Source organism: Chaetodon auriga, chromosome 15 (assembly GCF_051107435.1).
Source record: "Chaetodon auriga isolate fChaAug3 chromosome 15, fChaAug3.hap1, whole genome shotgun sequence".
Lineage (NCBI taxonomy): Eukaryota > Metazoa > Chordata > Actinopteri > Chaetodontiformes > Chaetodontidae > Chaetodon > Chaetodon auriga.
This window is the reverse complement of record NC_135088.1, coordinates 16,178,474-16,194,994: the sequence shown is the minus strand read 5'-3', so window position 1 is coordinate 16,194,994 and position 16,521 is coordinate 16,178,474. Positions and strand designations below refer to the sequence as shown.

Below are 16,521 nucleotides of genomic sequence, written 5' to 3'. Positions count from 1 at the left end.
GTAAGCTTTTCATGATGCATACAGTGCGTGATGCACAGCAGTCCACTGGGTCTAAATCACCATGCCAGAGACCATCATGTCATCATTTTAAATAAACATGAATATATTGTTTAGAAATATAGATTAGAAATGTGCACTTAAGATGAAGCAAATGTCAAGAGGTAGAAAAGCCTATGGGTAATTCCTCCATGTAAACCACTTCCTAGGATTATAGGTTTATACTGTTGACTGTTGAAAATCAAGGCTATCATAGTTAATGCACCTCCTGATAAGCCTGCTGATGTACTTGCATGTTTGTGCATCCCTCCAACATGCTCACAGCAGTCCTTGTCGGTGAGTCGCCTGTGGATCAGCTGAACTCTGGGGCCGCGCGGACACAAGCAGCTCACCGCAGCCATGATGATGCGGCTCCTGCGGGCGGAGTCTGCTGGCCTGAACCCTCTCTTTCAGTCTAGCTGGCTGCTGTCCTGTCATCGGCCTGGGTGTGGTTTTGCAGTCGGGGGTACCGTTAGCAGGAAATCAAGCTGCAGTCCATTTCACTTTAAGGCGAAACAAAGAAAAAAAAAGAGTGTGACGAGCGTCAGGGTGGAAACAGCTCTTCGTACTGAAGCTGAAAGTGACGTTAGCTTCCTCGCGCCGGGAAGCCGTTTGATTAGCGCCGTTCTTCTGATGGGAAAAAGTTTTCTTCTGCTCTCGCTAACTGCTCTGATTTAAGACGCCTTTTTTTGTAATAAAACCTGAATCGGACGTAAAAGAACGGAAAGATGCCGAAGACGGTAAGAATGAAAACTGCATTAACGTTATCATGTAAAAACTACCGTCTTTTTGTCTGCCTGTCTCTGTCCATTATCTCTGTAAAATGTCCGTGGGCCGTACTGTTTGACTCTGGTTCTTCACAGTCAGCTTTAAACAGCCATAATTCACTCTGTGTTACTCGTTATGTTATTTTTAAATCTTTCACATCCCTCCAGTTCGCTCGAGGAGCACTGGGGTACTTTCCGTTAGGTGTGTGCGCGTGCGCGCTCCCGCCTGTTTGTTCATTAAAATTAGCGCCTTTAATCAGATCATTCATTGAGGCCTTCGGGCTTTGTGCAACACCCTGTTACGATAGCAAGAAACTTCTCTCCGCGACTGAAGAGCCTGAAATCACATTAGGGGGCTCGGCGTCCAGCGGAAGCCGCTGTGTGGCCTGCAGTAGCAGGCGAGCTAGTCCTCCCAAGGCCTCCTCCTCAGTCAGGTCCAACAAGGAGGGATTTGAACTATCATTCAGGCCAACTGTGCTTTCCAAATCTGAGGCAAAAGCTGACTTCACACAGGGAGATGGCACAAGGGGAGGCACTGAGAACTATTGGGCCGTGGAGCACTGATAAGGGAAGAGGCCACATTTTTGCTCTGAGCTGCGATATCAAATGAAGAAGCTCCCAAAGCTTAATAGATCTGTCCTGGTGCTGCTGAACAAAGAGAAGCAGGGCCGCACACACTTTAATTCAAACATCAGTACAGTAGACGAAGCTCGATGGCCCACGCCTTCGTCAGAGGCAAACAGAAGTGTAAGTGGTGTCTTAGCCCCCGATGAAAGCTCGAGTCGAGCTTGCTGAGTAAAGGAGACAAAATAGAAACTGTGAAATGTGCATTCTTCTGCACAGTTTGTCCTGAGCTGTGATTCCCACAGTCTGACAAAAAGAGGAATTCATACTACCGGAGGAATCACTGCTGTCCCGAGGCATGAAGGTGATGCTCAGTACAAAGCTGCTTAGACAGCACAGGGGAGACAGTGTCACTTACTGAACCACTGATTATTTTTATTTCTATGTACCAGCATCACATTACCTTGTGCATCTCAGCCCTGGGTGCACGATTTAGGCTCAGAATTTGCCTCACGATATCAAAACTGTATTATTTTGGGCGGCATCCTCTAACTCGGCCAATGTGATACTGGGTCAAGCTTTCAGTAATTAAATATCAGAGTCTCACTGTAAATACTTAAAATGCATATATATTTATCACTTGTGAACTCAGGTTATAAACAGAGATACAAATGGTGCCGGGGGTCCTGCAATGATGTGTCTGCCAGTACTTCCTGGATATTTTATCCAGCTGTCAGCGAGAAAAAATGTGACAGCATCCTGGCATTTAAAGCGTACAATTAAAGAGCCTTCACTACCCTCTTCTTCCCCAAAAGAGATTGTATAAGTAATTTATTAACTAGTAAAATGTTGGGGCAGTTAATAACAATGGATTACTATGGATGATTACAGCACAGAAGCTTGTATTTTTTCCATGCAGTTGTTTACTATGCTCCTCATTTGTGTTTTTAGTCCTTCACTTCAGCATCAGTCTTTGTGCCAAATCCCTGCACAGTACAGCTGAGACACTGTTAGCCTCAACAACACCCAAGTAGTCGCCCATAGAATGTGTAGCAGCTACTGAAGGAACAGCTGGGGGCCTCAAAAGAAGCAGTTTGGCAGCCATGATTGGCTCACAAGCACAGGGATACTGCAGGGAAAGTGCAGCTGTGTCGGACAGACTTTAGGCTGTACATACTAAAGAGGTGGAGAAGAGGAAACGGGTAGAGGACAGAATAGATGGTCAAGAGGAAGCAGCAGGATTTTCTCAAAATAAACAGGGACAATGAATGATGACCAAAAAGGATTGTGGGACATGTCAGACAATAAGACTTATGTTCATCAACAAGCAGCCTCTGAAAAATATAAACTAGGGGCCACCAAGACCAGTTATATTGTCCCCTTTGTGGAGATGCAGCAAATAAACCAGACTGTGTGCTGGTGCAGTGTGAAGTCATCCCCTCACAGAATCGTTGCACCTGAGGGATGGCGATATCTGCGATCGCATGGTTAAAAACACAGACCTGCTTTCGCAACACGCCATGGTCTATTTCCTTTAATCAAGCTTGTGGCGCCATGTGAAGATGCAGAGGACAAAGCGTATGAAAGGAGGAAGCTACAGACACTGATTCAGCAAATGATCCAAAGCTCACTCTGCGCACAGTGAAAGTCATGCACCCGATTTGTAGTCACATCCACAGCAGGCCAGCTCAGAGCGGAAGAGGTTCACGGCGTTAGAAAACTTTCCCACTAACTGTTTTGATGACCAAGTTTTTGAAATTATTTAGCGTTTTAGTTGACTGTAACAGCCTTCACGAAAGCAGCAACTATTGAGAAACTCTGCCTTCGCTGGACTTCTCTTGGCAGTGCTTCAGTTTCCCAAGGAAGTCTTGTTGTGACTCAAGGTTTCTGCACTTACATCAGTTCCTCTCTGGTAATTTCCTTGCCTGCAGCCTTATATGGACTTTCACATCACGGTCTGGCTGTTCTCCTCCCTGCTTTCCCCTCGCGTGGTCCTCAGATGCCATGCTCCACTTTAGATTGCCTTACAGCAGGGCAGCAAGTCCAGGATTTACTGCAGGTCTGCGTGTGTCAGGTTTTAAAGTGTTGTTGTACATTTCAGCTGTTAGATAGATCGTTTAGATGTTGCTGTGATGATGAGCTGTGGCTCATTATCTGCTTTGTTGAAGAAGCACCTCCAGTTAACATAAAATCAGTTTAAATTGGTCATTTTCCTCTCAATCACTAAACAGACACAAAAAAATAATACTCTGTTGGGTTTTCTTGCTAAAATCTGACCCAGGGTTCTAACAGAGAAACGTGTTTTTCCACTTCACTGAATGTATCGCCGAAGGGCCTGAACAGCAGAAGCAGTCCTCTCTCTTGTTTTCCTACTTGCTGTTTGAACATTAGAACCAGTTAGCACAGCAGACAGCCTGCGTGTATTCACAACATAATCACATTAATACCTTTTTTATCCACACATACAAACAGAAACACCCTGTTATTATCACACAAAACCTGAGCAGAACTTACCATTTTAGTCCATTCTGTAGAAATCATGACAGATGCAGTTTTCTGGTTGGGGGGAACCAAACCTTTAACAAGGGTGGCTATGGAGAAATGGTAAATGGAAAGACCCAGAGGTATGCAAGCAGGGGATTAAACGAGTCCGTAGTGCACATAGCGGAGCAGATTAACAGTGTGTGGAGGCAGCAGTGGTGGACAAACTACAATCAGAACTTCTGGGAACTTTTTGTCCAAATAGCTAGTTCAGTGTTTTCTCTGTGGAGGTTGTGAGAAAATCAAACTTCTGAAAGTAAGTTCTTTGTTGTTATTCATTTAACTTTTTATATGCACATAGATTGATCCTCTGTCGATTTCTACAGCTGCTGTTGGAATAAATCATCAAATGTTTTGCATTGGATATAAGCTCCATTGTAGAGATTAGAATAACATTTAGATGTTCCAATGACTGCATAAATCATTATTATTTGGCCCTCATTACAATTTAAGTGTGTGGCACAACGTTCAAGCCAGCAGCGCTCAAACTGTGTACATAATAAAAAGAGTAGTATAAGCAAATCACCACAGTGAGCATTCGTCAACATAATACTGCCCAGTGCAAACAGAGGAGCTGATGGTTTGTATCAGCGGACATCTTGTGCCTGAGTGAGAAATGTGTTCTGCTCTGGATCCGCTGATGGTCCAGACTCCTCACAGACCAGCTGGATCTGCTTCAGATGGCTGTGAGTATTTGCAGAAAGTGCAAATTAGGACTCATTTCACTTTGACTAAAAGTTTGAAGTAAATACTCAACTGACCTGCTAAAATATGGGGCCGGATTGGATCCACAAGTAGTACAAATCTTTGCTACACACCAGACAAACAGGGCAGCCGGCTAAAGTGTGTATGCTAGACTGAACTATGTTGGAAATTGGGCATATGAAAAGTTGTATTAGGTCTGTAAAAATGTGTATTGGAGAACATAGTTAGACAAGCATTAGTGCCTCCATGTTGCTGGTCTTTTTGTTTGGTCCTCATATTTTTGCATATAGAGCTGTGGCAATAAAGCAGGATTTGACCTAAAAAGCAGACTTGGCAGACAGAACCAGCAGGGATAAAACAGTCCTTACTTGGTCAGTAGGCTTACAGTTGGCAGTGCGATGGCAGGCACAGTTAGCAAACAAATGCAGGGATAAAAAAAGGAGGCAAAATGTCACCAGAATGAAGAACAGAACAAGTGCTTCAAAACCAGGGAAGATAGAATACCAGGACTGACGGGGTAATGTGGGACAGGTGTGCAAGCTGGTGACAAGTCAGGGGGACATACGCAGTAAACAAGAGATAATAGAGTCAATCAGCGGGATGTAGATGACTGGAGAGGATGAAGCAGCAGACTCTATCACAATGGCCGTTCTTGTAATGACATTTGATTCATTTAAGAAAAGCGGTCGTGGGAAACAGATCTAGAAGACCCTTCACCCTTGTGTGTACTGTCCCCTGCGTACAGAGAAACCTCATCCTCACCATCCGCCCTCTTCCTGTCACCCAGTTTGCTCTGATCGGCCATGGGGTTTCTTCAGTGTCATGCTAAGAGACGTCCAGCATGCAACCACAGGCTTATCTAAATATTCTGACAGACAGGTGGTGGAATTCCATCCATTGAAATAAGATTACTCATGTTTTTACTTACTAGAAACTAAATGTTTTTTGTGGCATAGACACATTCCTGTTGGCTCTCTGCAGTGCAAACTCCATATATTATTTGTGTATTGGCTTTAGAGGATATAAGCATGCTTGCTGTCTTGCTCACAAGTCTTTCACATGATTTCCGTTGTATTACTGGCTTCAAGCGATATCATAACAAGGCTGTTTTCACACTTCGTAGTCAGCTTTGCATTACTGTTAACTGTGTCCTGTCAAATGCTAAATACTAACTAAACATGCTACCTTCCACCTGACTGCAATGAATCGGACCCTTACTTTCATATGTCTCTAATGTAGATCATGTTTTTTTTTTTTGCCTCTGACATCCACTGTTTGTCTTTTAGTTAAGATGTGAATCAGGTGGTGGTAGATGTCATTACCATGGTTGCTGTGGTTCCAAGGAAGGATCCATTGTTAAAGACTTGTTGACCTTAGTTGCTGACCCTGTGTCATTCTTGTGGAAGGCATGACTCAGACGTTGCAACCATCATGTGTGTAGTTTCTTTTGATGTATTTCTTTAAATGCACGGCTTGTGATGGGCTCCCGTCATGTCATCCACATACATAAGGATGCTGGTGGTCAGTATTTTTGTTCCGTCTTGCTCCTCAGGCCACTTAGCGGTATCTTCTTTCTTGTCTTTGGCTTTGATTGGATGGACTGTGGTTGTGAACAGCACACTGAGATAACACTGATGGGGGAATGTGAGGGTGGAGACTAAATGCTGGGATGTGAAGGGTTCCCAGTGAATGTTTTTCCTGTGACTAATCACCGTGTCAAATGAGGATATTCGTACATACAGAATTTGTTGTTTGATCAAAGTGTGTCTCAGTGGACAAGAAAGCCTGTTTGACTGTACTTACATCACTGGGCCTGCTCTGGGGGCTGTAGCTTTAAATCACCTTTTTGTGAGTTTCAGTCGTTTCGCTTCCTCTTTCTGGTGAGGTGAGCTGGCATGTTTCCTGAGGTTCACTTTTGGTTTAACTTCTTCATTGTTGGACAGGCTTCCTAAAGGTACAATGTTTAAGATATGGCCCAAATTTTAGTTTCAAACATTCAAAAAATGAACATTTCTGACGTTATGTCAAAGACATCCATATGTTGTGCTGCAGAGATATCTACTGAAGTTAGCATGCTAACCAGCCAGCCCCAGCCCATCCTGTCTCGTAATACCACTGCGTACCTCAACAGGTGATAGTCTGATAGCTTTCTTTGTCTAATAAACAAGCAAAATATACACATAAAATCTCAAGAAATTAAATATTCTTACACCTATTTTCTTTGTTAAACATAAAAATACAGCCGCACACCTTCTGAATTCAAGTTTACAAGCTTAATTTCCAGGTTAGCTCATCTTAAAACACACTTCATTCAAACTTTTCCGAAGTTGGAGCCGCTGTAAATCACCTCAGTACTGTTTTCCTGTCGGCTAATTTGAATGCTAAGTAATATAATAATAGTATATATACATATAATAATATATGATTTGGTATCAGTCATTAGCTTTCTGTTCATACTGTGGGATAAAGAAGTGCCGTGTCACAAAGAATACGTTGGTCTGCCAAATCAGAGGCCACTTATACTAACATAAGACCAGATGAGACCTTTATGATTCCTTTGGGGCCAATAGCGGCAGTAGGACACAGCTGTCTAAGTAAGGGTAAAGCAAATGAGGATATTAGAAACAACAATGTCTCAGACAGTGAAGTGGAAGGTCTTTCTTGAAAAAAAAAACATCACATTGCATAGGTTATTCAACAAGCCAGTAGCTTGTTGAAAAATCGAATGATCAAATACAAGATTGACATAGAATCAGTCTTTCGATATGCTTCTAAATGTGTGGCTGGTTAAAAAGTTGAAGAATTTACTTCTCAAGTATGGTTTAGGTGTGATAAAAACAGTTAAGAATAACTCATGGAAACATAGCACGTGGGCCTGAGAGGGCTGTTTTCGAGCATGTGCTAATAATAGCATGTTAAGTGTTTTTGAATTTTGGCCATGAGAGACACACCCTAAACCAAGCAGAAAATGTATGCGTGTAGTTCCTTTTTCATGCAACATTAGCCATTCTGAGTCAGGAAATGAAACCGCTTAAGCCTCAGCAGGGTGGTCATGATCTGAACTCTTGTCTGCACCGATGGAAAAAATGTTCACCGAGGCTCACGATTGTCAGATTAAAGAGTGGTATGTCTAGTTAACATCTGTGTCAGAGTTCAGTGTAGACCCAGATTGTAGGTTTCGCTATGTGATGACAGGAAGTGACAAGAAAGGCAAGTGTCCTGAGCAGTAAATGGGGTTCCTGCTGACATAAATAGGAAAGAACGCAACTCTAATCAGCCCCGCAACTGGGATATAATGCATACCATTGTTGTTCAGGGCAGGCGTGGGCCTCAGCCTGCACAGTTATTTCCCAGTAGTCATGAATGCTGCTGTTTTCGTCATCTCTAAGAGGACGGGGAGAATGAGAAATGCCTACATGGTCAGTTTACAAAGTCCAGCGACCTTAGTGAGGGGGAGTTTAAGGTTAAGTAAATGTACTCAACTTTTGACACATCATTTTGCAGCACACAAACATTTCAAGTCACTTAAATGAGTAGTGCCTCAATAGCCAGCTGCAACAAAGCGTGTTACCTGAAGAGGACAAACCCATTTCACACAGTCTGATCATGTTGCGGCAGATAGCTTAGCAGAAAGCTGACAGGTTGCTTGATACATGACAGGATGTAGGCGACTCTCACGAGGGCTCAGTGTTTCGCAGCGGTGCCTCACAGGGCCCGGCTACCAGAGGATGTGGTTACTTCCTGTAGATAAGTTCTGTACTGAGAAAGAGCCAGATTGGCATGTTTGCAGTACACAGTGTGGGAGATATGAGGGAGGAGATGATCTTTTGTGCACCTTTGCTGCTTGTGCACAGCCAGGTTTATTCAAAACCTCCCCAACAGTTTAACATCAGCTTATGAACTGCTATGTGTAGAGTTATATGTCATTATATCATCTTTTATTTTCTCTTGTGGCACAAGTTTTTTTTGTTTGTTTGTTTTTAATAGTACCACTTGGGGTCACCAGTGAGACACTCCACATTTGGTAACTTAACGTTAAAAAAAAGTAGTGTTCTGATCTTACCAAGAATAATAACGAAGCGCTCATTTTGCCAAGAAACTGAAGGTTCATTATAACACAAGTATATATGAGAGATGGACTCACTGTATCCAAAATGGTGTCTACGCTGATTCAGTTAAAAAAAAAAAAAAAAAATTCGCTCATTCTTCCAACTTGCTCTCTTCCTCAGATTAGTGTAAGAGTCACCACGATGGATGCTGAACTGGAGTTTGCCATTCAGCCAAATACAACAGGAAAGCAACTCTTTGACCAGGTATGAGAAACTAATCAATGTCACGCGCTTCATGAAACCTTTGAATCAAACTTAACTAGACACATTCAGTGCAACAAAATAAGAAACAACAAACATATTGTAGCACAAACAAACAGCAAATAGCATCCTTTGGCAGCACATTGATCACACTTTTGCTTTTACGTTTTTAAGGTTGTGAAGACCATTGGGCTCCGGGAGGTTTGGTACTTTGGACTCCAGTACCAGGATACAAAGGGTTTCTCCACATGGCTCAAGCTCAACAAGAAGGTGAGGTCGATGATTTGCTTCACAACAATGCTTTGCCCTTCTTTGTTAAGACTGAACGACTCTGTTGAGCCCAAGTCTGTTTATAGAAGTATAACCTCTACGCCCCACCCGTGTCACATTTTATTTTAGGTGACAGCCCAGGATGTGAGGAAGGAAAGCCCGCTGCTGTTTAAGTTCCGTGCCAAGTTCTACCCCGAGGATGTGTCGGAGGAGTTAATCCAGGACGCCACACAGCGGCTGTTCTTCCTGCAGGTGAAGGAGGGAATCTTAAATGACGACATCTACTGTCCTCCAGAGACAGCAGTGCTGCTGGCCTCCTACGCCGTGCAGGCCAAGTACGGCGACTACAACAAGGAAGTCCACACACCAGGATATCTGTCCAGTGAACAGCTGCTCCCCCAGAGGTAAAAGAGCTTTCGTCCCCATAGCTGTGTTTGTATGAGCCATGTGTCTCTGCATGACTTCTGACACTCGGATGTCTCATGCTCTCAGAGTTCTGGACCAACACAAACTCAACAAGGACCAGTGGGAGGAGAGGATTCAAGTGTGGCACGAAGAACACAAGGGCATGATGAGGTAACCCCTGACACACACTTGAAGAACACAAACGTCTTTGCCAACACTTTTCACACTTTTACCCCAAAAGACTGACTGAAGTGTGTGGATTTGGGAGATTATTGAACCACAATTGTACCTGATTCGACCTGAGTGGAGACTCTGTTAAAGTCAGTCTCTCCTCTTTAGTCGCGCTATCAGTCTTTGGAGGTTTCAGTCAGCATCGTCTTCCTCATCAGTCAGTGTGGTCTGATTATGTGTGTGTGCTGATCAGGCAGAGTTTACACCAGCCTGTGCTTCTAGCAGTTCAGGCTTTTATACTTGTCCTCTGAAGCATTAGTTAAAGACACGTCTTGTCTGTCCACAGAGAGGAATCCATGATGGAGTATCTGAAGATCGCTCAAGACCTCGAGATGTACGGAGTCAACTACTTCAGCATCAAGAATAAGAAAGGAACAGAGCTGTGGTTGGGAGTGGACGCTTTGGGGCTCAACATTTACGAGCAGAATGACAAGTAAACGACTCCACAACACTGCAGTGACTGACATTGTCATGAATGCACATGTTCAGCATAATTGGGGTTTATTATCATCACCAATGCTAATAATGCGTGACCAGTAAGTTTTTATTTTTGCAATGTCTTCAACAGAATGACGCCCAAAATTGGATTTCCTTGGAGTGAAATCAGGAACATTTCCTTCAATGACAAGAAGTTTGTCATTAAACCAATTGACAAGAAAGCACCTGTATGTTAACTCTGACCAACAGACATTTTTTAAATAATTAACCAATCATCTGCCCGTGTATTGCTCCTAATAACAGTCCTCAACGTTGCTGTTTTAGGACTTTGTATTCTACGCTCCAAGACTGCGCATCAACAAGCGCATTCTGGCTCTGTGCATGGGCAACCATGAGCTGTACATGCGCCGCCGCAAACCTGACACCATCGAAGTGCAGCAGATGAAGGCTCAGGCTCGGGAGGAGAAGAACCACAAGAAGATGGAGAGGTAAGAGTCAGAGAAATGCACGTAGATTTGATTACGCTGTGTGACTTCTGATTGAAATCAGTTCGTAAAAAAATGTATCATGCAACAAGAGGGTCAGGTTTGTCATGTAGAAACTGATATAACAGGACAATCAATATATCCTGTATCTTTCTTCTGTTTCCATTAGAGCTCTGCTGGAGAATGAAAAGAGGAAAAGAGAAGTTGCAGAAAAGGAAAAGGAAAAGATTGAAAGGGAAAAGGAGGAATTAATGGAGAGATTAAAGCAGATTGAGGAGCAGACAAAGAAAGCCCAACAAGGTGGGTGACCCGTCAGTATTCAAGGAAAGCTTGTTGTTGTGCTGTAGCGAATGGTGACGCTAACCTGTAGTGTGTGTGACTGTGTGTCTGCACAGAGCTGGAGGATCAAACACAAAGGGCTCTGGAGCTGGAGCTGGAGAGGAAGAGAGCTCAGGAGGAGGCTGAACGCCTGGAGTCTGAGCTGAGGGGTGCTGAGGAGTCCAAGGTGGCACTGCTGCAACAGTCCGAGAACCAGATGAAGAACCAGGAACACCTGGTCAGTCGTCAGTCCAATCATAAGCACTGAAACTAGAAACAAAAGGGTTTGATGGCTGACAAACTGTGTGTCGTCCTTTTTAGGCGACAGAGTTGGCTGAACTGACTTCAAAGATTTCCCTCCTGGAGGATGCCAAAAAGAAGAAGGAAGACGAGGCGATGGAGTGGCAACACAAAGTATGATCCGAGCTTCTCCCTCTTTATAGTAACCCAATCGTCTTCTTCTTGCAGAGGACAGTTCGAATCATGTACATTTTTCTCAACATGTAGAAAGTAGTGATTTTCTCATGAATGCCAAGGCGAACTCACTGTTTTATACTTTGGGACGTCATATGACACCATAAATACAAGTCTGTGGCGCTTGTGTGTTATGATCAGCTATACTGGCATTCAGACTGAGCTTAATAATCGAGCCCATCCTCAGACATCATTTCTGTCCGATCACACAGCCGCTCCCTTGTGACAGAGCGAGGACAGACATTCCTGAGGTCTTGTTGTTGCGTGTTTTTTTGGGGGGGAGGGGTGAAAGCTCACAGCTCGTCTTTTTTGGTAAAAGCCATGTGTGCCAGCCCGGCCCCTTCAGTTTTATAGGCAGCTGTGACTCATGCTGTTCGCGGTGGTGACGGCTCTCTGTGTGTGAAGGAAATCCTGTTTAACTCTTCTGCACCATTATGATATTGCTGCTGTGTTAAGTGGTGGTTTCCATGTTGTGCATTTTTTGGCAGACATTCAGTTGAAACTCTTACTCATAATTGGCTCTTATCCCTCGCCGCTCATGGCTTGTGCTGTCTTTAATGTTTAAATGTCTTTAGCCTGACTGTATATATCTGCAAAGTACTGAAGAAATGAAGTAGTAGAGACAATAAACAGGGAAACGAGGCAGAGAAAACACAGCCGAGGGGAGATAAAACATTGCTCAGTCTCAGTGGAACATCGGTTCGTCTTTCACTTTCTCTTCCTCATACTTTACTGTAATTCTTTGTCTGTTTTGTAGCACAAGTTGTCCTCTAATGCCAAATGGCTGAAGTGCATTGTTAGTGTATGTAATCCATTGTTTAAATACATGAATTTAATAATATTTGGCCAGCAGAGTAGAGCTGAAATGATGAGTCAATTAATCTGTTGACTGATGAGTTACAGTTTTTCTCCTTTGGCACCACCATGAGGTGAACATGGAATGAAATCATCAGGTCAAAGTTTCAGTTAGTCCAGTGATTTCATTTGGAACCAAATCCCTGAAAAACTAACGACGTTCCCATGAGCCTCATCCTTTCCTTTCTTTCTTTCTTTTTAGTGCTTATTAGCAAATGTTCCTGTGAACATCCTAAATTAAGATGGTAAACGTTACACCATTACACATTTCATTAACTGCTAACGTTAGCATTTAGCTCTAAGCAGCACAGCCTTTCAGAGCTGCTAGCATGGCTTTTGACTTGTGTTTGGATAGTAGAACTCTTTCCATCCATTGAATCTCTGTCTGCTCATCTTAATAGGATGTAGTTGAAATTGTAGCATGCCTTGTAAACGTAATGCATCATCTCATTGGCGTTGTGTGTTCACTCAGGCGACCACGGTGCAGGAGGACCTGGAGAAGGCCAAAGAAGAGCTCAAAAACAAAGTGATGTCGGCTCACGTTCAGGAGCCCCTCAACGCGGAGAACGAGCACGACGAGAACGACGAGAGCAGCGCCGAGGCCAGCGCCGAGTTCACCGCTGCCGCCACGTACAAGGACCGCAGCGAAGAGGAGCGCATGACCGAGGCTGAGAAGAACGAACGTTTGCAGAAACATCTACTTGTAAGTCCTCACTCACAGCTCATATATGAGATGAATCTGATCTGCTAGTAAATTATTGGACTGATGGATCAGAAGGATAATTGTAGAAACGCTCTTTAAGTGGCTTTTAATCAGATTTTTGTCTAGAATAACTAATACTGCGATGACTGTATTCCCAGGCTTTGAGCTCAGAGTTGGCCAACGCTCGGGACGAGAGCAAGAAAACGGTGAACGACATGATCCACGCGGAGAACATGCGAGCGGGGCGAGACAAGTACAAGACCCTCAGACAGATCCGGTCAGGAAACACCAAACAGCGCATCGATGAGTTCGAATGCATGTGATGTCTGCATCCACCAGTGCCAAAGCCCACACAGCTGGGCCCTTCTGCCTGGACTGCAGTCCTGCCTCACTCCAGCTGTTTCCTCTGTACCCAAATAAATCAGATCCACAACACGACGTGGTTGCACAAGCACAGCACAATGTACAAATATGGATCTGGAAAACTCCATTTGTTATCATACCTAACTTTGAATTTAGGCAAGTCACTGGTTGAAAAGGGACATACTGTATTTTATTAGTTCATTCCTCTCAAGGGGTTTTTGTAGCATATTAGTAGTGGGCTCCCGCCTCATTTCATGACACATTGAGTCAGCATTTTTAATTTCTTTGTATGTTTTTGTTTTAACATTTTTGGACCACGATTTCAAAATGAAAGGCTCAGAGACCAATCCAAATTCCAGTTTGCCTGTAGACATATTTCTTATGTACACACACACACACACAACGCTTCTTCACAGCGAGCAGTAATATTTCTCCAATGATCCGTCGCCTGTAGTTTGAAACCACAGGCTCTGTAACCTCTGAGAGCGAATACTTTTACTATGATCCTGTGTCTGTGTGGAGCATTAGCAGAGCAGTATTATTTTCTGTACATTCACAATTTATTTGCTTTTTATTTGACTGCAGCTGTTACAAATCAAACAGTATTTACACCTCACTGATAAGGTGACATGATCAGTTTCATTTTTTACAGTTTTTACATTTCTGAACACCTTCAAGTCAGTTTGTAACTACAAGGCTTTGATGTAAACTTTGCTGTTAAGCCTCAAGCAGGTGAATTTCCTCTTAAATCAACACAGAACAATCCTGAAGTGTAGACAAAATGAACGTATGGGACGTAATCTTGAATCCTGTAATCCAAAACTGCTGTCTGAAAGGCATTTTAATAAGTAGCTAGAAGTATTTTAGCCTCTATACGCTGATTAAAAAACTGAGTGTGAATCAGTGTCATCAGTTCAGTTCAGCATTCACAAACTGATTGGACATTTAAATTTGGGTTTTCTGTTCCTTTAAGAGTTTTATTCCTCTGCTTCTAAGTTTCAGTGAGAATGTCGCTCTTTTTCTTGCATTGACACGGCCGATGCAGCGTAAGGAATTACACTGTACTTGTCACGTGTCAAGTTGCCTTTTGTCTGTGAACAAATGCCAGAAAAGTCGTCTGTAAAGGTAAAAGTTGTAGTTTAATCTGAAATGCTATGTTTTCTTCGCGGAGGAAGACTTTTTTTTTCCCCACAAAATCTTCACAGAATTTGATGCATAAAGGTAAATGGCTTCATTAAACATGCACTGGAAAACCACAGCTTACCTTTGCAAAATGAGTCACCACAGACGCACTGTCCTCCATGGGCGCCATCTCCAATGCATGCATTTTTGATATACTGTATGTATTTAATGACATTTGTGTATTTTGTAATTTGGATTTTTCAGATGTGATAAAATTGTGTACGGTGAAAGATAGACACCACTTAGGATATTTTTGTATTATAAAGTCTAGAAGTACTCGTCAAAGATGACAGAAAACAGTGTTTTGTCGTAAACTAATGGAGCAGCTCGCTGCTGTCATAGCAATCTGATGGAACAAGCAATAACCCGAAGCCTGTGATTGACGCTACAGGAAAGTCTTCTCGTGTTTTCCTGTTAAAAGCAGGCAGCGTATCATGACTGGGCATTTTCAACCAGGCCAAAACATTTCACGTAAGAATCAACATGATGTAGGACCATGTGCCATTTTCCCGCTCAGACACGCGAAGGGTTTTGCTTGTTCTCAGATATTTAGACATTAGTGTTTCAAAGATTTATTTACACTATTTTGCAAGTTCAAAGTGAATGTATTTTAGTGCTAAATACTTCTTTTTATTTTATTTTGACTTCTCATGTTGAGTGAACATTTGGCATTTGTACCACGATGCATTTTGTACACAGTAGTCTCGCCCGTCTCTGCGTGTCGTTCTTGCATCTGCCATGAAAGCTAAAAAATGCAGTTGTCGCTATTTTGGATACCTTTCCATGCCTTTGACAATAACTTTTATAATGCTGCACTGTATGTTCTACCTGAAGCACCATGTATTGACAGCCTTCTTTTAAGAATCAAGTGTCGTTTGGACTCACATCATTATGTGTGAAAGAAATTTATGAAAAGATGCTACTCAATATTTTGTCTTGAATCAGAAAGAAGTGAAACCTAATGAATATTGTAAATTGACAGTGCCTTGGCCAGGTTTTTCATCAGATCTTGCTGCTTCAAGTCTTCCTTTCACCAATGAATAAAAGTCAAATTAAACTATTTTCTCCTCTTGTCAGTTTTCTGCATTTTGAAACAGTTATCATTGCTACCATTTCTGATAACTGAAGTATAAATCCAGATTAATTTGTCACGTCTCATAAGAATCCTTCCACTCCATATTTCTTTAAGTTTACCTTGACATACATACATTTAATTAGTATGTGTACATTGACTCTTCAGATCCTGTTTTGGCCCCATTGTTAACAAGCTTTAAATCAAATTAACAGTGCACCTGCTGATGTAGCTGCAGTTTTGCGATGAGCCACATGGTGGCAGTTTACCCTCAGTCTGCAGTGAGGGTGACATGGCAATGATTTGAAAGTGGTTCAGTTTATTCACACCAATGAACATTTGGACTGATACTTGGATTGTCATAAACACAGTAAGAAGACAGGGTATGACAGACTGTCTGCACAGGGTATGCGTATTGAAAACTGTTCAGCAAGTTATTTTTCTGCAAACAATTGCAAATGGTGAAAAGCATGCACTTAAATATCTCCCAGAGTTGATTTTTCTCTCTCGCAAAAAAAGACTGAAATGCCTCAAATTTGTTGCGTTTATGAAATTCTGTTTGGAGCAGAACAACACAATAACAAACCCAGTGACTGACAGGCAAGCAGACAAGAAACTGTTTGATTTGCAATTTGAAACCTGTGATTCTGGGTGCTGTGGCAGACAGCTTCTGTCCTTTCTATTTAAACAGGAGCAGGTTTCCACAGCCACAAGCTTCTGTCACAGCTCATAACCCTTTTGGAGCATTTTGTCTGTAGCATGTTAAATGAAACGTAACATATCATTGTTTTTTTTTTTTTAG

General features: G+C 42.6%; 1 protein-coding gene across 1 annotated transcript; it reads left to right on the top strand.

Annotated features, from left to right (window-relative positions):
- The first annotated feature begins 390 nt into the window (after positions 1-390).
- Positions 391-15,707, top strand: LOC143333352 (moesin a). The gene is made up of 13 exons (XM_076751435.1): positions 391-776; positions 8,843-8,926; positions 9,098-9,193; positions 9,323-9,597; positions 9,686-9,769; positions 10,116-10,262; positions 10,398-10,494; positions 10,592-10,755; positions 10,922-11,052; positions 11,148-11,308; positions 11,392-11,484; positions 12,872-13,102; positions 13,261-15,707. Exons 1-13 carry the CDS (start codon positions 765-767, stop codon positions 13,423-13,425), a joined length of 1,740 nt encoding a protein of 579 aa, XP_076607550.1. The 5' UTR covers positions 391-764; the 3' UTR covers positions 13,426-15,707.
- Positions 15,708-16,521: the final 814 nt, after the last annotated feature.